Here is a 23,650-nt window from a genome sequence, read left to right as displayed (position 1 = left end):
ATGGCTATGAAGTGCCCTGTATAAATTATCAGGCTAAGCAACAAAAAACAGAGCAACCATGAATGGGGGTGGGTGAATCATTCTATTTATTACCTGTGTGTTCCTCCATAAGTCCATTCTCTTTTGTTTCTGCATTAACCTGAGATTAAAAACAAATCACGCATTTCAGTGTGTATTTTTAAGTGTATCTTCTCTCAAAATTCACATTGGTTGGTTTGTTGAAATTATATCCCAGGTTTTCTTCCAAGGAGCTGGAGGTGGTGTGCATGGTTCTTCTCCGTCCTCATTTAAGCCTCACAACAACCTTGTGAGGTAGGTTAGGTTGAGAGGGAGTGACTGGCCCAAGGCCACCCTGGGAGCTTCATAGATGAGTGCAGATCCGAACCCTGGTCTCCCATGTCCGGTTCCAACCCTCTAGTCACTACACCACCCTGGCTATTTAGAAATGAATATTTTGAAATATTTCAAAGTATTTCCTATTCTCTGAATATGGGTTTATGTGAAGTTAACATACCTTCCCGCTGGAGCGGTACCTATTTATCTACTATATCTATTTATCTACTATTTTTTTATAATAATATATTATATATTATATTATTATTATTATTATAAATAATAATAATAATAATAATAATAATAATAATAATAATAATAATAATAATAATTTGTACCCCGCCCATCTGGCTGGGTTTCCCCAGCCACTCTGGGCAGCTTCCAACAAAGATTAAAAATATATTAAAATATCACACATTAAAAACTTCCCTGAACAGGGCTGCCTTCAGATGTCTTCTAAATGTCAGGTAAATGTTTATCTCTTTGACATCTGATGGGAGAGTGTTCCACAGGGTGGGTGTCACCACCAAGAAGGCCCTCTGCCTGGTTCCCTGTAACCTCACTTCTCACAGTGAGGGAACTGCCAGAAGGCCCTCAGTGCTGGACCTCAGTGTCCGGGCAGAATGATGGGGGTGGAGACGCTCCTTCAGGTATATTGAACCGAGGCTTTTCTGAGAACTCTGTTGAAAGATTTGGGATTTGGGAAGTATGAAAGGTGGTGGAGATCTAAACCCCAATCTGCACATCAGCCGAATAAAGTGCCAAGAGCAGATCCCTCAATTCTGGCAAGAGCAAGGAAAGTCAGGAAAGATATAACAAGGCAGAGGATCATTCCTTACAGTCCGTTATTATTGAATCAATTTATAGACAGCCTAACATAAAGATAGCCTTACAAAATAAATTTAAAAAACATCAAAAACACAAAGCTGAAGGACAAATAAAATTAAACGAATACTCTCTACACAATGCGTGGTTACACTGTGGAACTCGCTTACTCAGGAGGCAAAAATGGCTCTCAGGCTAGATGTTTTTAGAAGAGGGTTAGGCAAATTCATGGAGGATAAAAAAAAAAGGAGGATAAAGGAATCATGGGCTACTAGTGATGATGGCTTTGCTCTGCCTGCACTGCTACCCCAAACACACACCATTGCTGATGAATACACTAGAGGCCTTATTCTTAACCTGGCTTCTTCACGTCCCTGCAAAAGATTGGAAAATCTTTGAATCTCCCTACTTATTAGCGATGTGCGGTGTTACGTCTGAGAGCACAATGCCTGAGCCGTTTACCAAGCACAAATTGCTTTGCTATCCCCACGGAGTTTGCTTCGTGTAGAGTAAGGACATAGTAATTGTTAATGAATAGCGCAGCATTAAGATAGCTCTCTGGGTCCGTTTTATTTACTATAATTATGTGGAATGCCCTGTTAAGACCGACAAAAATGTGCAGGAAAGGGACTTTTAAACTTCTGCAAGTAGGCTTCCAATGAGCGGGTGCTTTTACACTCTCTGCGATCTAGAGTTATCAGATTTAGCACAGGATAAGGGGGAAAAAAGATGAAACAAGATGTTGGTTAGAGCAAAAGACTGTAAGAGCTTTCCAAGTCTATTTTATTAAAAAAGAAAAAAGAAAACCAGCTTATTATTGCTTTATTGATATTTATAGATCTGGTGGTATCAGTGTACAGTGGTACTTCTGGTTACATAATGCTTCAGGTTACATACGCTTCAGGTTACAGACTCCGCTAACCCAGAAATAGTGCTTCAGATTAAGAACTTTGCTTCAGGAAGAGAACAGAAATTGTGCTCCAGCGGTGTGGTGGCAGTTGGAGGCCCCATTAGCTAAAGTGGTGCGTCAGGTTAAAAACAGTTTCAGGTTAAGAACAGACCTCCAGAACGAATTAAGTACTTAACCTGAGGTACCACTGTACAGAGGAACTTAGAAACAAAATTTCAGCATGGAGGGAAATGGTAAAAGGTTGTTCTTCACGCAGAATGGTGGCGTTGGAAGGGACCCTGAAGGTCATCTAATCCAACCCCCCTGCAGTGTAGGAATTTCAGCTAAACACAGGAACGGTGTATCTCTCCGCAAGTGCAAGGGATGTTCACATGTTGCATTAAACAAGTGTATTTTCAGGAGGACACCTAAGAAAATCAGAAGGTGTGGGATTATGGAGAATGGAATGGGAAGATCAGAGATGGGGGGAAACCAAAACTGGCATGATTCCGCTGTCCTAACTCAGAAGTGGTGTCTGGCTTTTGCTGAAAGACACAGAGAACCTCTGAAAATCCATCACAGCCTCCGTCCAAACCAGTGGGCTTTGAAGTGGGCAGAGTTTGTTGTTACAGCAGCATGGAGCTTGCAGGCTTTTCTCTTCTCCCAGCACGTGTCCTAAGGGCCAGCCCTTGATGTTTCGCTCACATCCCCAAAACAAGAGCCTCGCCAACCTCTGCTTGCTCAGGAGAGGGGAGCAAGCTGAGCCTTTTTGCAGCAGAAAGCACCATCTGCATCCAGGTCCCGGTATGCCGCTGGCTCGGGTGCCTGGCTCAGAAAAACATGACAGTGAGAGCCAAGTGTCAGTTCTCGTTACATTAAACACTGAGTGATGATAGGGGAATTGTTGAGCAAAGAATGACACCTGTCTGGTGTTCCTTTTCCCAGAGATGCTCCCCTGTCGGAGCCAGAATCACAGATGCTTCCCCTCAACTCTGCTGCCAAAGAACCCCCAAACCATTTAGGATTCCCAGCGATGATGCAGGAGACGCAGCTGATGTCCTGCCTGGGAATAGATACACTGAGACATAGAAATCATGTTTAGGTGGGAGATCTTAGGAGTGTGGGTCCTTCCGACAGAAGGGCAGGGATTGGTGAGCTAAAGCTTCCAAAAAGATTGCCCCCTGCAAATAGAAACAGTTTATGCTGTTTATGCTGTTGTTTCAATGTGGTTGGACAGTGTTCTCGAAGCTACCAGCATGAGTTTGACCAAACTGCGGGAGGCAGTGGAAGACAGGAGTGCCTGGCGTGCTCTGGTCCATGGGGTCACGAAGAGTCGGACACGACTAAATGACTAAACAACAACAAAATGACTCGCAGCATCCTTAACAAACAGCACTTCCCAAGATCCTTTGGGGGAAGCCTAAAGTTTCCAAGTAAAACAGTCTGGGTAACAGCATACCCTCCAACATTTCTCTGATGAAAATCAGGATGTCCTGTTCCATTATTATTATTATTATTATACCCCATCTATCTCACTGGGTCGCCCTTGCCACTCTAGGTGGCTTCCAACATACAGGGGTACCTCGGGTTAAGAACTTAATTCATTCTGGAGGTATATTCTTAATCTGAAACTGTTCTTAACCTGAAGCACCACTTTAGCTAATGGGGCCTCCCTCTGCCGCATGATTTCTGTTCTCATCCTGAAGCAAAGTTCTTAACCCGAGATACTATTTCTGGGTTAGCAGAGTCTGTAACCTAAAGTGTCTGTAACCTGAAGCATCTGTAACCTGAGGTACCACTGTATATAAAAACATAATGAAACATTAAAGGTTTACAAAACTTCCCTATACAGTGGTACCTCTGGATACGAACAGGATTCGTTCCAGAGCCCCATTTGCACCCAGAAGTGAACGCAACCTGCATCTGCACGTGTGCGGGTCACGATTGACCGCTTCCGCGCATACCCGCGATGTCATTTTGACCATCTGTGCATGCGCAAACGGTGAAACCCGGAAGTAACACGCCCTGTTACTTCTGGGTTGCTGCAGAGCACAACCCGAAAGCGCTGAACCTGAAGCAACTTCAACCCGAGGTATGACTGTACCTTCAGATGTCTTCTAGGTCATATAGATACTTTTCTCCTTGGCTCAAGGGTTGCATAACTCCTTGGCCTCCAATATTTCTCCAGTGAAAATAGGGGCGTCCTGAGGAAAAGCGGGACATTCTGGGATCAAATCAGAAACTGTTAATTTGGGACTGTCCCTGGAAAATAGGGACACCTGGAGGGTCTGTAGCTGGTTTGAGACCGTTATCAGCTTCTTTTGCTCTTGTGGCTGAAGTTTGCATCTTTTAAAAGTCACGATTTCCCCCAAAGAAACATGGGAACTGTAATTTATTAAGCGTGTTGAGTATTTTTAGGAGACCCTGAGCAATCTACAACTCCCATGATATTTCTTGCGGGGAGATGCAACTATTAAAATTATACAAAAATGTGTTTCAGATGGAGGGCATAGATGCAGCCTATATTAAGTTGTAACTTTTGCCGTCACCAGTAAGGAAACATGAGTCTTTTCCTTTCTCAAGGCCAAGAGATAGAAGAAGTAAGATTAAAACTTAGACCTATATTTCAGCACCCCACTTTCGCTTGTTTACCATCTCCAGATGGAGTCACTAATTGGGACAGGCAAATTAGTCTATTTCTGGTCCATGCCTCTTTCACTTGTTTTCACCCATAAGTCAGTTCTGTCTCTTCACTGGATTAATTAAATCTGTGATTTATTTATTTTAATGCAGAGCAAACATTTGCTTTGTGATGTGAATTTAAACACCTATTTTTTCTATTAAAAAAGCATTTCCTCTCAACACACATTTCTAATTAGAGGAATGGACTAATCGGTTCATGTCAGTCCCTCTCTCCGTCTTCCCTAATTTTAAATCTTAAATTTATCTCACGACATTTCTGCATATGCTTGCTTGGGGGGGGGGGGGAGAGACAGCACTGTAGTGTGAATTTCTCCTTATGCGCTTTCATATGCAATTTTGCCCAACAAACACATTTTAAAAAGCATTTCCCCCTAAAAAGATGCAGGGTTTTTTTTGGTAATGTAATTTTCACTAATAATAATACAGCCAGTGCAACATAGTGATTAGAGTGTTGGATTAGGACCTGGGAGGCCAGAGTTTTCATTCATTCATTCATTCATTCATTCAATTTCTATACTGCCTTTCATCTGAAGAACACTGGGCGGTTTACAACATAAAACAACAAAGTACATACCATAATAACAAACAAAAACAAGAACCCCATTCAGACCTGTCAGGAGTAAGCCTGAACCAATGGTACCCAATAGTATGGGAAACAGCCCTACTAGAAAAATTAACCAATAAACTGAAACTGACACGGGGACAAATAGAAGAAGACACCTTCACCCCGGTATGGCTCCCCTTTATCACATACACAGCCCAACAAGACAATGACAGTAATTCTCCAACAGCATACAAATCAATATGGCTAACCTGATCCAAAACACCCACCCACCCCACTCACACACGAAAACAAAGACCACCACAGCCAACCACAAATGAACAGCCACACCCTAGGCCAACCCCAACCTCTCTCACCACCAAAGGAACACAAGCGAACAGCAAAGAATCTGCACAAGCGACACTGACACCAAACCCCACATATATTAAGTAAAATAGAAACATTGCCACCCGACCCCCCCGACCCCCATCTCCACCCACCTCTTTCCCCCTTTTCTTCCCAATGTCTCAACAAATGAAACTGATTTGTAAAAATGTTACATAGGGGGGAAAAATATACGAGAGAGGGACAATGAGCACACTTTTGTAAATCAAGAAAATTTTTAATAAGTAAATAAATGGTTAAAAACAACCCTATTCAGCCTTGAAGCTGTATATGAAAGTTTTTATTAGTGAGGCAGCCGGCGTACAGCTTCCAGGTCATGTGGCCAGCATGACTAGGCCTCTTCTAGCGAACCAGAGTGGTGCACAGAAACGCCGTTTACCTTCCCGCTGGAGTGGTACCTATTTATCTACTTGCACTTTGAGGTGCTTTCAAACTGCTAGGTTGGCAGGAGCTGGGACCGAGCAACGGGAGCTCACCCCATCACGGGGATTCGAACCACCGACCTTCTGATCGGCAAGTCCTAGGCTCTGTGTTTTAACCCACAGCGCCACACGCGTCCCTAAGGTGGGAGGTAAATGCAAATAAATAAAAACATACATCTTTATGCAACTCCCCTCCTTTTTTTACAAGATGTATTACAACATTTGGAGAGCGAGAACTTCGAAGGGTAGCCGTGATTCAGTCCACATTTTGTTTGAGGAAATGCCAATTAATTCCGAAAGGGTAGCAGTGGCATGGCTGGCAAACATGGCTGGAGTCACTAAATGCCTAGAGGTACTTCAGATAAGCCCCTCTGCTTGCAGCAAAAGGGAAGAGACTTTTGCTTATCATTCTAGTGGAGCAAACCAAGAGCTTTGCTTAATGAGATGGGCTCTGAAATACGTCGCCTGGGGAGCCCAGGAGGATTTTTATCTTTCTGCGTGTTGTCAAGGACGATGGTGACTATTTTAATTAATCAGTACAATCCCATTAATGTACCAAAAGCTTTACAGGGAACAAAGGAAGGTCTGGTTGCTTTTAAAGGTATTTCCAGATGAGTATTTAAGTTTCCATTTATTGCTGTTTTCGTATCTGATTTTGATGATTCTTTCTTTCTGTGTTTGTTGCTGCAGAGCAGTTTGAGACATCTTAGTTGTGACTAATCATTTTTATGCTTATTTAATCAGCGTCATTTAAAGACAAGGAGAGTGAGTGGGAATCTTTGTTCCGTTCAGCTACAGATACATTTCAGTTGCGGTTCGAAAGCATGTCAATGTGCAAGTAGATAAATAGGTACCGCTCCGGCGGGAAGGTAAATGGTATTTCCGTGCGCTGCTCTGGTTCGCCAGAAGCGGCTTAGTCCTGCTGGCCACATGACGCTGAAGCTGTACGCCAGCTCCCTCTGCCAATAAAGTGAGATGAGCGCCTCAACCCCCGAGTAGGTCACGACTGGACCTAACAGTCAGGGGTCCCTTTACGGGACATGGGTGGCACTGTGGGGGACATGGGTGGTGCTGTGGGTTAAACCATAGAGCCTAGGACTTGCGAATAAGAAGGTTGGCAGTTCAAATCCCCGCAACGGGGTGAGCTCCCGTTGCTCGGTCCCTGCTCCTGCCAACCTAGCAGTTCGAAAGCACGTCAAAGTGCAAGTAGATAAATAGGTACCGCTCCGGCGGGAAGGTAAACGGCGTTTCCGTGCGCTGCTCTGGTTCTCCAGAAGCGGCTTATTCATGCTGGCCACATGACCCGGAAGCTCTACGCTGGCTCCCTCGGCCAATAAAGCAAGATGAGCACCACAACCCCAGAGTCGGCCACAACTGGACCTAATGGTCAGGGGTCCCTTTACCTTTACATTTCAGTTAGGGTTGCCAATTGTCCCTAGAAAAACGGGATTGCCCTGTTTTTAGACAGATGTTTCCACTGTCCCATTTGGATTTCAAACAGGACGTATTTTTCCCATAATTCAAGCTTGGTCATCCTGAAATGGTGGTTGAGTTGCTGTTGGTGCACCTAATGAGGAGCCCAGCCCGCTGCTCCTTCCTTCCTGCTTGCTGCTGCTGCCGGTCTAGTATGGTATAGATCCGCCATCACATGGCCCCCTCTGCCCCCTGACCTGAACTCTCATCCCCCATGCTCAAATCTCTTCTGACACCAGATGGGGGTGAGGGGGGAGCTATGACTCAAGTCGGCTGTGGGAACCAGCCGTCTACTCGCAGTTCCTGCCCATCTATGGGTTGGGCTGAGCTTGGTGAATCTTAAACCAGTGCAAACCCTGGAAAGGGGACATTCTGGGGACAAGGTGGAGATGGAGAAAAGGGTGGTGTAATTCCAATGCCCCTTTAAAGGCTTGTTTATCCTCTGCTGGGCTTATACCTGCTCAGCTTCCAGTAGCCCCACAGCTGATTGGAGTTTGGATCTGGTGTTAACTTTACGCTGACTTCAGTTACACTGGCTTGCTTACACTGGCCGTACATAGAATAATAGAATCACGGGATTGTGGAGTTAAAGTGACCCCGGGGTCATGTAGTCCAGCCCCCCTGTGATGCAGGGATCACAACTGGACAGGAAAGTTTTTGACCACGGGGTCACTGTTATGATGCTACTGTCCACTGATGACCACAAGATTCCATTACTGCAACATGGTGCTATGCTCAAGGCACTTTCAAGCAAGTACCGATTCTCTAGACATTTTTGCATCTGTCTTCACTCATAGAGCCGCTCAGGAAAGTGACAAGACCTGACACTTAGGCTAAAGCTGTGCACAAATGATCTCTCAAAATCTTCCGCTCTACTTGTAGACCAAGAAAAACCACAAATGTTTTCCCCAATTTCTCTCTCAAGGGTAGGCATTCTCCAAGAGTTTCTTGGCATAGCTGTCAACTTTTCCCTTTTTAAAAGGGAAATTCCCTTATTCCGAATAGGATTCCTCGCAAGAAAAGGGAAATGTTGACAGCTATGTTTCTTGTGGAATGAGATTCACCGTCATCAAAACTGCCAGTAGCATGAGCTTCTTTCTTTCTTTCTTTCTTTCTTTCTTTCTTTCTTTCTTTCTTTCTTTCTTTCTCTTTCTTTCTTTCTTTCTTTCTTTCTTTCTCCCTTACCTTTTTCTTTTCTTATTTTTTTTAATTTGCAGATTTAACACCTGGGCCGTGTTCAGAAAGTGGTGGGGGGGGGATGAGTGTTCAGACCCCTGGGCTCTCACTTGTGGGGTGCCTCAGGGTTCTGTCCTCTCCCCCATGCTTTTCAATATTTACATGCAGCCGCTGGGAGAGCTCATCAGGAGGTTTGGGCTGGGTGTTCATCAGTATGTGGATGATACCCAGCTCTACCTCTCTTTTAAATCAGAACCAGTGAGGGCGGTGAAGGTCCTGTGTGAGTGTCTGGAGGCGGTTGGAGGATGGATGGCGGCTAACAGATTGAGGTTGAATCCTGACAAGACAGAAGTACTGTTTTGGGGGGACAGGAGGCGGGCAGGTGCCGAGACAATATAACACTGGTCTTGAAAGACCTACATTGGCTCCCAGTACGTTTCCGAGCACAATTCAAAGTGTTGGTGCTGACCTTTAAAGCCCTAAACGGCCTCGGTCCAGTATACCTGCAGGAGTGTCTCCACCCCCATCGTTCTGCCCGGACGCTGAGGTCCAGCGCCGAGGGCCTTCTGGCGGTTCCCTCATTGCGAGAAGCAAAGCTACAGGGAACCAGGCAGAGGGCCTTCTCGGTAGTGGCGCCCGCCCTGTGGAACGCTCTCCCATCAGGTGTCAAAGCGATAAACAACTACCTGACATTCAGAAGATATCTTAAGGCAGCCCTGTTCAGGGAAGTTTTTAAAGTGTGATATTTTACTGTATTTTTGGTTTCTATGGAAGCCGCCCAGAGTGGCTGGGGAGGCCCAGCCAGATGGGCGGGGTATAAATAATAAATTATTAATATTATTAAATTATTATAAAACCTGCAAGGAAGGAGAGTCCATCACCTCCCACAGGAGACCATTACACTGTGAAACAGCTCTTACTATCAGAAAGTTCTTCCTGGTGTTTAGTTGGAACATCATTTCTTGTAAATTGAAACCATTGGTTGGGTCCTACCCTCCAGAGTGGGAGAAAACTGTGGGATGTGAAACACAAGAGCCGTCAAGTACAACATTCCTAGAGTGAACATGGGGAGGAATATTTGTCCAGCCAGCAGGTAAACTTTCTGTTTCCTTCTGGGCTGGGACAGACTTCCTCTGCATGTGACTAGAGGTGAGCGTGGCCTCACCTGTGCTGGTAACAACAAAAGCACAGGACAAGACAGCCATCTCTCTCTCTTTGACTACAAGCATTGAAGAAGCAACATCTGCTTAGCAAAGATGCTCTCTTGGCCTCCAGCCCAAAGAGGACAAAGGGACTGTCTCCTTATGAGACAGTTTCCAGGTGTATGTTACTTTACTAAGCTAAGTCTGCTTTCTGGGATCCGACTGTGAACAGAATGTGAGTAAACTCTTTTTATACTTTTATAGAAGACTGCATTGTGTCTTATATTTTATGAGGGAATAAGGGTGAAATACCAGAACAGTTATTATAGAGGCTTTAGCGAGCCTGAGCAAACACATCCACTGCGAGTTTAAAAAGGGGGAATGTTACTCTGCTAAATTGTGAACTTGTTTACACAAGTTGGAAAAGGATATAATCAAACAATATATCCTCTCCTGCATCCCTGAACATTCCCACAAAAACAAGCTTGCTCCATCTTCCATGTGAGTTCCCATCTTCCATGCACTGGTGGAGGAGGGGGCAGGGAGCAGGTTGTGAAGGAAGAAAAGAACTGAGATCCGGGAGGAAATAAATAAAAAATGGCTTAGAATCGAGGATGAGGAATGCAAGCAGGGCAATGCAGAAGAAAAGGAAGGCGAGGGAAAAGATGGGGAGGCGAAAGCTGAACATCTTTCTCTGCTCCCGGGCAGGTTATTTAAGAGCAGAGACAGCTCTCAGCCCCCAGGCAGGAGCAACAGCAGCGGCAGCCATTACTTCCACCCTAGTTGGAAGCATTGATTGAAAGCCCCCACGCTTCTCTCCCCGTTCTTACAGCATCATATGAACTGGGGGAGGAAGACACAAAGAGGTGCCCCCTGCTCTCTTGCTACCCTCCCTGCTAGTGCACTTTGAAGTAACCTGGCAGTGCCAATGCACGGCGGTAAGGGAATGAGGTGGCGCATGAGCCCAGGATCTCATGTGCCAAGGAAGATGAGCTACTCCGTTGTAAACAGAGGTCATGTTTTGTTGCTGCTGCTCCTCCTGGGCTTCGGAGAGGTCAAACAGTAGAATCTCCAACTGATGCATTTATTGATTTTAAGTAGAAAGTGTACGAACCGCTTGATCTATTGGCTAACAGCCGTGGTGGCAATCCTCTGCCACCATGCTCGAAAGCAGTAATGTTTCTGAATACCAGTTGCTGCCAAGTGGGCAGAATGGTGTTGTGCTCAGAACCTGCTTTGGGGGTGTTGTAAACAAAAATCTGCCCTCCCCCCCCCCTTATGGGGTATCCAAGAGCCCATATAGAGTCCTTACGTAGGTTCCCTATTGGTAGGAGAAAATAACAGAGGCCAACCAGAGAATATTGAGAAGCAAAGCAGCTAGTAAGCCTGATCTTTATTCATCTGTTGCAACAGGGTGCTCCCCTCACACACAGGAAAGGAGGAGGAACCAGAACCAAGGTGTGTCTGCCCTTATATAGACATTTTAAATTGCCTGCTCTGGAGTTCAAGATCACCCCCCAGACACATCATGGCTACATCACAGAAAGGGTGGTCTACAGCAGAAATCTGAGTGCATTGTTTATCTCCTGTTGTTGTTTATCTCCTGTCTGGCAGCTTACCTGTTTAATGATCACTTGATTGGATACCCTGGGGAGCCTGGCCAGTCTTTTGTAATGATAAATACTTAGTTCCTGAGCTAGGTCACAGGCTCACACCCTATCCATATCTTAAATGTGCCCTTAAGACAGGATCTGTGAAGGAAAAGACAATGGGGAGGCTTTTCCATTTTCCTTTGACCTTGCAGAGAAAACATTTGGTCAGTTTGGGAATCAAAAATGGTTTCAGGTCGGTCTTCCTTTGCTGATCTATGTAGGTGCTTGGTTGGTACATTTATGAACATTTATTATATATCTAAAATTCTTATCACGGGGCATCCGGGTAGCTACTGCGAGAACAGGAGGCTGAGCTAGGTGGGTCATTGGCCTAATCCAGGGGACTCTTCTTATGTTCTTGATCAAAACAACTGAGTCTGAGATGAGGGGGGAGAAGTAGTTTGTTCGCATAGACCTTTTGAACCCTTGGATCCAGCGAGTGTTAAGATACAGGCCAGCTTTCTCTGTTGAGGCGATAGGCTGGGTGATGAGCCATTAACGGGAACAAAGGAAAGTGGATCTGTGTGAGTTAACTAGCTGGAACTTCGACAAAGGCGAAGAGTTGTAAGTTGGCAGTGATGGGACCGAGAAGCAAAGCAGGAAACTGGAGAGCAGGTGTGCCAACTCCTAGGGGTGGAGGTGTATTTGGCCCCCAATATCAGCTGGCAGGGGGCCAGGCCCCTCAGTGTTTAGGAGGCAAGGTGTGACGTTAACATGAGAGTGTTGGAGGTGAAATAGTTAAACAGGTTACCCAATTAAAACCCAGGGGGTGGAGTCAGAGGGACTATAAAACCAGCTCTGGGAGGTGTTTCTTGGGAGTTCATTGCGGAGTTCGTTGGGTGTTGGGTGGAGTGGGAGTGAATTGGGCTAGAGTTGTGGGTAGGTTGAGTTAGTGTAACGAAATAGGCTGAGTCAGGAACAGTTAGGGGCTAGGCAGACAAGTAAATAGCTGAGAGGTAGTTTAGTGAGTGAGAGCGGGTAGTGAAAATTATAGGTCTGGATAGGCACCCCATGAATGTAATTGACTGAAATTGTTTATGAAACCACACGCTTGTTAAATTGCAATAAATAAGCAGAAGTTTATGTTCCAATTTAACCCTGACTGGACTCAGTATTGTACCAGGTGGGGCCTGTGTGGTGGCAGTGATAAATCAAGTGGTGGCACAGGGATCAATAGACGGTGAAACGTCCGGGGATCCTGTGTGATCGTCGCACAAGGGAGGTTAGGCACAGAGCTGGCCATGGTACAGTACAGTGGCTGGTCCTCCTGAGTGCGAGAGAGGAAGCCGCACCATGCTGGGACCCATTCTCTGTCAATTTCATTTCATCCCCCCCCCCAAAAAAAAAAAATGCACAGCCTTACACTCTCATCAGCCACAACTAGCATGACCAATAGTCAGTTATGATGAGCTGGAGGGTCACAGGTTAGTTAACCCAGATTATTCCAGCCCCCGCTCTGATATGGTTGGAACTTCCCCCCCTTTCCAATTCCATATCAGAGTGGCAGTGCAAATTACTGGAACATGCGGAAATGGCGCAACTGACTAACAGACTAAGAGGTAATACAAGACAATCATTTATTCAGGAATGGGATGTGTACAAGAGAGATCTACAGAATAATAACAGTGGTACAATGTCAACAGCAGCGTCTGAATGACCCTTGTCTAAACAAACTGTTAAGAAACAAGTAAAAAGGTACGAATTGTTGTAAGAAGGTATTAGAAAGTACAGAAAGAGTAAGGTAATAATGATAAGTACATTCATCACCAGAAAGGTTATATGCATTGGGAAATGATAGGAAGTCTATTCTATGTTAGCAAAAAAGTTAGGAAAAAAAGAGATTGTATAAATTTAATTTAAATCTATTTTTTGTAAACATATTAAGATTTATGATTGTTTTCATCTTGGCACATTGTGTATGCTATCTATGTATTTCAATAAAGCATTTAAACTGGGGGGGGGGGGGGAGGGAGAAAACCACAGATTGCTCCAGCCCCCTTCGAGTTTTGTGAAGGCCAGAATGTTCCCTCCGTCTCACAGCTTTTCCACATGCCATGAATCTGCACCACAATCACGTCACCCCTCAGCCTCCTAAGCTTAAGTCTTAAGAGTTTAGCTCCTTAAGTCTCATATCATAAGCCTTGTTTAAGCTGGTTGTTTAAGCTGGTCAGGGAGGCACAGCTGTGAGCACGTTTGCTTTGTTATACCCACGGAATATATTTTTCTCTTCTTCTTCTTTTTCTGGCCGTGAGAAGAGCGAAAGGTTGCACTGCTCAGTTTTCACATTGCCGGGTGGGAAATCTTCCTGGAAACCCAGTACACATTTTTTTGAATGCGTCTTCAATTTGAGGTTCTGATAAAAAGACTTGAACATGCCAGTCACTTCCCCTCTTCCTTCCTCTGGGTCCAATCCAGCCTCTGATGGAGAACATGAGGCAGATGTTGCTGCCTTTCCTCACTCTAGCCATGGCTTGGGTGCTTGGAGGCAGCAGGCAGATGCAGCCAAGAGGATGAGAAGAGCAGTCCCTGCAGGGAAGCCAGTGTGGTCTAGTGGTTAGTGCTGGAATAGGACCTGAGAGACTAGGATTCAAATCCCCACTTGGCCATGAAGCTCACTGGGTGACCTTGGGCCAGGTCTGCCTCTCTGCCTAACCTCTCTCACAGAGTTATTGTTGTGGGGATTAAATGAGGAGGAGCGAGAACCTCTGTTCCTCACCTCGAGCTCCTTGGAGAAAAAAATATTGGGTATAAATGCGACAAAATAAATAAATGGGCCTTGGCAGGTGCTCAGTAATGCCTAGCTTTGCTTCTGCTCCCTGTTTGATGTTTTAAAGCAAGGCTGGTTGTCCACCTTTCAGTTGACTTCCTGCATTGGCAGGTGAATTTGACTCATAGACTTTTGAGGTCCTTCCACCTCTATGATTCCATGATTTCCACACGCATCGTTTACGCAGTTATTGCTCAGTGACTTGCAGCTGAATAGGTGAACAGACTCCACTAACTGAGTCACATCGGATGTTAAAGCTCTGTCACATCCATCATGGCTGCTGCATGCATAGAAATCATCCTGACATTGTGTAGCCCATTACAAACGTGTTGATTTTTCCCCTTGGTTGAGTTGGAGTTCTTCTGTGAACTAGAATGATGCAGTTATCTAAAAGGTCTCTCTCTGGCCACTTCAACTCTTCTCAAAAGAATGATCAGTGAATTTCTGAATAAAGAATTCTAGGAGTGTGTGGAGCCTATCATTTTATGTCTACTGGATTTCCAGCTTTCTATTCACCCATATGTTTGTAGAATCTGCATGGAGTATGTAGAATGGCCTTTCTTCCAGAAACCCTTGGTACGCAATGAACTCTCCAAAGCAGACCTACCACCGATTTCATTGGGTTGTGTGATTGTTTTTCAACCTGCTCACAACTAGGTTTGCCCGTGAGTTTCTGCATCCAGCTATTTCCCCTTCTGACTAACTTTGTGCATGCTGACCACAAAATAGCTTTCCCCCCTCCCTGATAGAAGGTAAATCAGACAGAATCAAACAGAAGGAGCGTTTGGGATTAATGTCTGCAGAATCAGAATTACAATATCCAGGTCAGAAATCGCGCGTGCTGAATTCTTATTACCACATCATCACCAGGAAATATCTTGCAGAATGTAGGTCACCTGCTCTTTCAAGTATACTCATGGTTTTTATTTCCTCTCTTTCAGAACACAGAAAAAGTGCTCGTCCCTTCGGTCACGTTAATCGTAGGCTGTGGAGTGTCTTCCTTGACTCTTTTGCTTTTGATAATCATCTACATCTCAGTCTGGAGGTAAAGGTTCTACTCGCCTCCATTCATAAATACGTATTCTCATTTGCATATTTGTATTTCTGTCTGAAACCATAAATCTATATTTACTTTTCGTCATTCCTAGCGATGTCTACAGCACACTCTAATGCTCTGTGATAATTCATTTATGCATTCTCTTAAATACTGGGAGAGATAAGAAGGCATTTGGAAGTCATGAGGTCTACTGTGCATCGTGAGACAATTGTAGGTGTGTTTGTAACCTCCCTGATAAATTTCCCTAACCTTAACTAGAGTGCCAATTTATACTTCACCAAAAAAGGGGAGTAAAAAAGAAAACACCATACAGATATACATATTCTTTTATTTATTCATTTATTCATCTCTAATGATCAGTGGATCAAGGTCCGTATAGTTAAAGCTATGGTTTTCCCAGTAGTGATGTATGGAAGTGAGAGCTGGCTGGACCATAAAGAAGGCTGATCTCCAGAGAATTGATGCTTTTGAATTATGGTGCTGGAGGAGACTCTTGAGAGTCCCATGGACTGCAAGAAGATCAAACCTATCCATTCTTAAGGAACAGTTGCAGATAGGTAGCTGTGTTGGTCTGCCATAGTCAAAACAAAATAAAAAAAATTCATTCCAGTAGCACCTTAAAGACCAACTAAGTTAGTTCTAGGTATGAGCTTTCGTGTGCATGCACACTTCTTCAGATCTGAAGAAGTGTGCATGCACACGAAAGCTCATACCTAGAACTAACTTAGTTGGTCTTTAAGGTGCTACTGGAATGATTTTTTTTTATTTTGTTTATTCTTAAGGAAATCAGCCCTGAATGCTGACTGGAAGGACAGATCCTGAAGCTGAGGCTCCAATACTTTGGCCACCTCATGAGAAGAGAAGACTCCCTGGAAAAGACCCTGATGCTGGAAAAGATGGAGGGCACAAGGAGAAGGGGATAACAGAGGACGAGATGGTTGGACAGTGTTCTCGAAACTACCAGCATGAATTTGACCAAACTGCGGGAGGCAGTGGTAGACAGGAGTGCCTGGAGTGCTCTGGTCCATGGGGCCACGAAGAGTCGGACACGACTAAACGACTAAACAACAACAATGATCAGCTAATTGTCTGGGTTTGAATGACTGGATTGTCCAAGACTGCAAAACCAGTTGTGCAGTGTGTTGCCTAGTGCTCTGCCTCAGTTGTAGTGCAGTTGTGTGTAACTTAGGATACCCTATGAACTCCCAGCACCGAATGCATCAGGCCCATGGTTGGCAGTAAAGCTTTAATAGTGATTGTGTTCTGAATAAAGCTAAAGTAGGAGTGAGGGAACCTGTGGTTCAGATGTTGCTGAACTCCAACTCTCATCGCTTCTGATAACAACTTTCATAAGAGTTCCCAAACTTCACCACATCTGTTTACCAAGAAGCAGCACTGGGTGGAGGAATGTCAGAAAGAGTTGCTTAATCATTTTTCTCTTGCCCACTAGCCCATGAATTTATTTTTATCCATTTAGTGAAAGCCTCCAACTTGGGATGGCTTTAAAAGAGGAGTGGACAAATTCATGGAGGACAAGACCATGATGCTATGCACCATCACCCCATCCACTGTTGGAGGCCGTAGGGTTGGAACCACAGATAGGAAGAGTGCTGTTGTACTCAGATTCTGTGTGTGGTCTTCCATCGGTTGACCACCATGATAACAGTTTGCTGGATTAGATGGGCCATTGTCCTGATCTAGTAGTGCTCTTACATTCAGATAGAAATCATCTAAAGCTAAGGCTATCCATGGGGAAGGACATTGTGGATCTGGGACCATCCATCTGGTGGTGTGATGGCCTGGGACTTGGGCTCGGACTCACAGCCAGAGGAGTTTCAGTCCACACCGGATCCTTTGCCTCAGGCGGCATCTGAACCTAGTCTGGGGCCTGATTCTGAAGAGCCCCAATCTGCACAGGTTCCCCTACAACAAGCACCAGCTGGGCTGAGTCAGGGGCCTGAGCCTGCCCTGGCTCCAGATGCGGGGATGACCTCATTGCCTTCAGCTGGGCCATCACTCACAGCTGCTCCACTACCGGTTGGGTCAGGAGAGGCTGAGGCAGCCTCTGGGTCTGGTAACCCACCGACATCTCCCGAGCTGCAGAGACTGAGGTCTGAGAGAAGGAGAGACCTGAGTACTCGCAGGAGGTGTACTCACCTTCGGGACAAACAGGGAGGTGAGTCGCTGGGGGATCAGGACTGGCCGTTACCCTGACAGAGATAAAAGGCTGTCGGACCCTGCCCCAGGTTGCAGGAGCAACATTGCTGTTTGCCAGAACCTTCCTGTGATTCTGTGACTGACCTTGCCTGGTTTCCTGCCTTGACCCTGTCGGACTCACTCCTCGCGGAACCCTTGGATTCGGGACCGGACCTGGACCGTGTTGCTCGGGTTACCCTCAGGCCCAGCACAGGTGGAGAAAAAGCTATCATTGGTTCCTTGGCATGGTGACTGTGTTCTACCTCCACCATCAGTCACCGTATTCCTCTTAATACCAGCTGGTGAGAATCCCAACTAGGAGAGAGTTGTTGCGGTCTAGTCTTGCTTGCGGACTTCCCAGTCTGGTTGGCCACTGTGAGAACAGGATGTTGGACTAGATGCGCCTTTGGCCTGACCCAGCAGGGCTCTTCTGATATTCCCGTGCTCATTTTACACAGAGTCAAACCTGGGTTTGCCACCACACATACAGACAATAAGACAATACAACACAGTTGGGGAGCTAGAATGGGGAATAGAAAAGGTTTTTATGGTTGAGAGCTGGAGTGGTCTCCCACGTCTGGTTCCGTCCTTCCAAAATTGAGAGGGCATTTCATTAAATCAGGGAGACAAATATACAGGTGCATACAGGTCTCCTCTTAGTGACTGGTGTCCTCCAGGAAAGAATTGCAGAGGGGAATATATGCCCCCACCAACAGCCATAGATGGAAGCCCCCCTGCCCTTACTCCTGGGTAAAGCATCATTGCCATTGGGAAGAGGCATAGCTCAGTGGTATCACATCTGCTTTGCACATCAAAGGTCCAAGGTTTTATCGCTGGCATCTCCAGGGCATGTCCACTGCCAGGCAGTGTAGACATTACTGAGCCACATGGACCAAGGACAGCTTATTATTCCATTATTATTATTATTATTATTATTATTATTATGCCTCGCCAGAGTGGTGCATGCTCTGGTTATCTCTCGCTTGGACTACTGCAATGCGCTCTACGTGGGGCTACCTTTGAAGGTGACCCAGAAATTACAACTAATCCAGAATGCGGTAGCAAGACTGGGAGTGGCCACCGAGACCACATAACACCGGTCCTGAAATACCTACCGTATTTTTTGTCCCATACGACGCTCCGTCCCATAGGATTCACCTAGTTTTTTTGGGGGGGAAATAAAGGAAAAAAATTCCTTTATTTCCCCCCAAAAAACCAGGTCGGGGAACAGTGGGATGGTGGCGCTGCACCTCCCCGCTGTCCCCCGAGCTTCTGGGGCTGGCCAATGTCTGACCAAAGTGCAGTGCGCTCTGCGCGCCGAGCGGCAGGCTGCTATCTGCAGCATGGGGAGCCCTGCGGAAACTCCCCATGCTGCGGATGTCTGCCCGGCGGGCGGGGCACTCTGCTTCAGGGCTCTCTGTGCGCTGGGCGGCAGGCTGCTACCTGCAGCCTAGGGAGCCCTGCGGGAACTCCCGCGGGCTCCCCAGGCTTGCTGATAGCTTCCTGAAGCCTGGAGAGCCCGACCCCTCTCGCTCGCCAAGCTTCAGCGAAAGCCTGTATTCGCCCCATAGGATGCACACAGATTTCCCCTTCATTTGTGGAGGGGGAAAAGTGTGTCCTATAGGGCGAAAATACGGTACATTGGCTCCCAGTACGTTTCCGAGCACAATTCAAAGTGTTGGTGCTGACCTTTAAAGCCCTAAACGGCCTCGGTCCAGTATACCTGAAGGAGCGTCTCCACCTCTATCGTTCTGCCCAGATACTGAGGTCCAGCGCCGAGGGCCTTCTGGCGGTTCCCTCACTGCGAGAAGCCAAATTACAGGGAACCAGGCAGAGGGCCTTCTCGACAGTGGCACCCGCCCTGTGGAACGCCCTCCCACCAGATGACAAAGAGAAAACAACAACTACCAGACTTTTAGAAGACATCTGAAGGCAGCCTTGTTTAGGGAAGCTCTTAATGTTTGATGTATTACTGTATTTTAATATTTTGCTGGAAGCCGCCCAGAGTGGCTGGGGAAGCCCAGCCAGATGGGCGGGGTATAAATAATAAATGATGATGATGATGATGATGATGAAGCAAACAGAAGAAAAACACAGTGAACCAGGAGTGGGGCTTTCTTCCACCCCTTCTTCAGTTCTGCAGCCAATATTTCCAAGGGCTTCCAGCTCAGAGCAGCACACATCTGTCACTGCCCTGGATCCTAGTTGCAACTGGCCGCTGGCTGGCTGAGCTACAATCTCACGTTTTAATAATCCGAGGTTTTGCAGCCTTTGCCACTTTGCAGCCTCCTCTAGGCTTATAGCCAGCGGGAAGCTTAACCCGCTGACACTGTTTCTCCGGATTGATCTATGTCCAGACCCAGGGGACCGCAGACATGCTTCCAGCAGTGACAAATAGCAGAGAGGCAGCAGAGAGGCAAGGATCTTTGGGGGTGGGGGATGGGGAGTGGATTCCTCTGTGTGTGTGTGTGTGTGCACATTCATGTGTGTCTAGATCCCTTGTACATCTAGGTAGGGTGATGGTTTCATTTGGAATGGCCGTGAATCACATGTGACCCAGCAAACCGAGCCGAAACCCAGTAACATAAAAAGTCCCTGCTGGATCAGGCCAATGGCCCAACTGGTCCAGCATCCTATTCTCTCAGTGGCCAACCAGCAAGCAGGATTCGGCCACAAGAGGTCTCTCCCCTCACGTGTTTTCCAGCAAGTGGGATTAAGAAGTGTTGCTGTCTCCAGTTGTGAAGACAAGGCAGAGCCATCGTGCCCAGTAGCTATTGATAGCCCTCTCCATGAATTTGTCTAATCTTTTTAAAAAGGTTGGTGGTCATCACTGGCTCCTGTGGGAATGAGTTCCATAGGGTAACTATGCACTGGAGGAGGAGGAGGAGGAGGAGAAGAAGAAGAAGAAGAAGAAGACCTCACCCACTCATGTGACTGGGTTTCCCTAGCCACTCTGGGTGGCTTAATTAATCGTTGTCTATTATAACTTACAAAAGTCCTTTTTTCCCCCAGTACAGTCATACCTCGGGTTGAAGTTGTTTCAGGTTGAGCGCTTTCGGGTTGTGCTCTGCAGAACGCATTACTTCAGGGTTTCGCAGCTTGCGCATGCGCAGGCGTTCAAAGTGGCGTCAAGCGCATTCACGGAAGAGGCGAATCGCGACCCATGCACGTGCAGACGCGGGTTGCGTTTACTTCAGGATGCAAACGGGGCTCCAGAAAGGATCCCGTTCGTATCCAGAGGTACCTCTGTATAGCAAAATATAGATAATTTGCTTCCATTTACGGGCCCCTCCAGACTGTTTGTTAGTTTGTTGTTGTTTTGCAAGCACCATGTCACTGATGCACATAATAATAAGGTTGGGCTCTATCCAGTGCTGGAGCTCTGCTGGTGCAATGGGTTTCATGTGTAAATGGAGCTTTCTCTTCCTGTTATCTGGCCCCCTCCAGCTTCCTGCGCACCCACAGAATCATTTCTGGAGGGTTCAGGAAGTGTAGGGAGAGGAGAGGAGAGGAAACAGACGTCCCATTGCACCTGCAGAACTGTGCCCACAGAGTATTGAATACAACCCACAACCATAAAAGTCATTCACATGCACATTCACAGTGCAGAAAGCTAATCTAAACACAATATTTTGCATATAGTGCCATTTTAGCTGGTTTGACACTACATATTCCATGTAACGTTATGGGGTTACATCGGGGGAAGGAGTCAGATTGCCCCAGCCTTCCTGTGCTGTGGCAGCTCCCTCTGTGTGTTTGCCCCCCAAAACACGACATGGCACAACTGTGCAGTTTCCATTCCCTCTCCTCCTTGAAGTCCTGCTGAAATTACACGGGCTGTAATTTTGTGGTGGTGGCGGTGGCAGCTGCTGTCAACTCAAGCCAGTATCAGGAACAACTTCCTTGAGTTTGTAGACCAGCTGGCTGCTTTCCTGCAGCCGGATTTGGCCCGAGGTCCACCAGCTGCCAACCCTTAGTAGGACAGAACAAACAGAAATGTGGGGATTGAAAGGAACTGAAAATCATCCAGCATTGTGCCTTGAAACCAAGATGAGGTCCTCTATATCCAGGGGTGGCACCTTCCACTTCGCTGCTTGAGGCAAAAGGGGAACGTTCCATCTTGCTTCCTCACTGCCACCCTGGCACTGGCTGTGCCAGCACCCACTAAGCACTGGTAGCTGTGCTGACCTCTGGTGAGATTTTGCGAGATCTCGCCAAAGTCTCATGAGAGCTCATGCACTCCATGAGATTTCAACAAGATCTTGCTGGAAAGAAGAAGAAAAGTTTGGATTTGATATCCCGCCTTTCATTCCCCTTCAGGAGTCTCAAAGTGGCTAACATTCTCCTTTCCCTTCCTCCCCCACAACAAACACTCTGTGAGGTGAGTGGGGCTGAGAGACTTCAGAGAAGTGTGACTGGCCCAAGGTCACCCAGCAGCTGCATGTGGAGGAGCGGAGACGCGAACCCGGTTCCCCAGATTAGGAGACTACCGCTCTTAACCACTACACCACACTGACAGCAAACTGGTGCTGCTGTCAGTCCCCCTTCTCTGCTGGCAGTGGTGGTGGCAGGAAGGGTGTCAGAGCCACAGTGGGTTCTGCTTCTAGGGCTTCCAGGGCTCCTGCCTCATCACTGGACCACAGCTAAACACATCACCCAAGTTATGTGATTCCACAGGCAATGAGGTGTTTGTGGAGAGGTGTGTCTTGCTTCAAGCTGAAGTGATCGTGAGTTTGCAGGCCAAGGGGTAAATCTGCAGAAACTCATTTTCCATGACAGGGTAATTGTTGCTGTCATTTCATGGTACGGATCATGGATTTCAGATTGGGAAAAGACCACAGTTCAGTGGTAGAGCACCTGCTTTCCATGCAGAACATCTCAGGTGGAATCCCTGGCATCTTCTATCTGAAATCCTGAAGAGGAATTGCCAGTCAGTGTGGACAATATTGAGCTAGATGGACCAATTGGTCTGACTTGGTATACAACAGCTTCTCCTGCCCCATGGGCTCTTGGAAATGGATCACGTGTTGCAGGTTGAGGATTAAAGAATGTTCTTGCCAGTCTTTACCACTTGGTCCCAGGGTAGGTGACAACCATATAAACACGTGTCATTAAAATCCAGTAGCGCAACTTAAAATCAAATAAAAGAATGTACGCCAATAAATAGAGGTGGTCCTGCACACAACAATCACAAAAATCTTAACTGTTGAATGACAAGGTAAAGAGGTCAACTTCAGGAAACAGAGTGGAAACTATACAATGAAGATGGTGGATACACCTCTGTAGGTGCATTCCGTATTTTGGGAGCTGCCTCAGAGAGAACTCTCCCCTGAGCTGCCAGCCACAATGCTATGGAAGGCAGCAAAGCTACCAAGCAGTCACCTTCTCCCTATCTTAATCTCTGGGTGTGTCTGTAAGGAAGGAGATGGTCCTTGCTTAAGTTAAAGGTAAAGGGACCCCTGACCACTAGGTCCAGTTGTGGCCAACTCTGGGGTTGCGGTGCTCATCTTGCTTTATTGGCCAAGGGAGCCGGCGTACAGCTTCCGGGTCCTGTGGCCAGAATGACTAAGCCGCTTCTGGCAAACCAGAGCAGCGCACGGAAACGCTGTTTACCTTTTCGCCGGAGTGGTACCTATTTATCTACTTGCACTTTGATGTGCTTTCAAACTGCTAGGTTGGCAGGAGCAGGGACCGAGCAATGGGAGCTCACCCCGTTGCGGGGATTTGAACCGCCAACCTTCTGATCGGCAAGTCCTAGGCTCTGTGGTTTAACCCACAGCGCCACCTGTGTCCCTTGCTTAAGTTACATAGGCATTAAACATGAATGTGATCACCTTGAATTGGGTCTGTAAGCTAACAGGTCCCATGAGGGTCACAGCCAGAGATGGTGCAGGAGAATTCAATTCGGTTCATCGTTTAAAGGTATAACAACCTCATTTGTACTTTCCAATATGATAAACAGACTGAAACACAGGCTTCTTCAAAAATTCGTATTTCTCCAAATTTTGTAGTGCAGTGTTGCAGCCTAGTAATGTGTGCAGAAATGCATGTACTAGGTAGGGAACAGTG

The 23,650-nt window shown here is 46.4% G+C and overlaps 1 protein-coding gene across 3 annotated transcripts in view; it reads left to right on the top strand.

Annotated features, from left to right (window-relative positions):
- The window catches only part of ADGRB1 (adhesion G protein-coupled receptor B1), a 394,945-nt gene that overhangs the window by 296,881 nt on the left and 74,414 nt on the right, over positions 1-23,650 (top strand). For all 3 annotated transcript variants that reach the window (XM_083748972.1, XM_083748971.1, XM_083748973.1), the window contains exon 19: positions 15,270-15,373. In XM_083748972.1, the coding sequence (XP_083605098.1) occupies positions 15,270-15,373 (104 nt within the window). The remainder of the gene's footprint in view (positions 1-15,269; positions 15,374-23,650) is intronic.

This window comes from Podarcis gaigeae (genome assembly GCF_964106915.1).
Source record: "Podarcis gaigeae genome assembly, chromosome: 7".
Classification (NCBI taxonomy): domain Eukaryota; kingdom Metazoa; phylum Chordata; class Lepidosauria; order Squamata; family Lacertidae; genus Podarcis; species Podarcis gaigeae.
The sequence above is the reverse complement of the archived record's forward strand: the minus strand, read 5'-3'. Positions and strand labels throughout refer to the sequence as shown.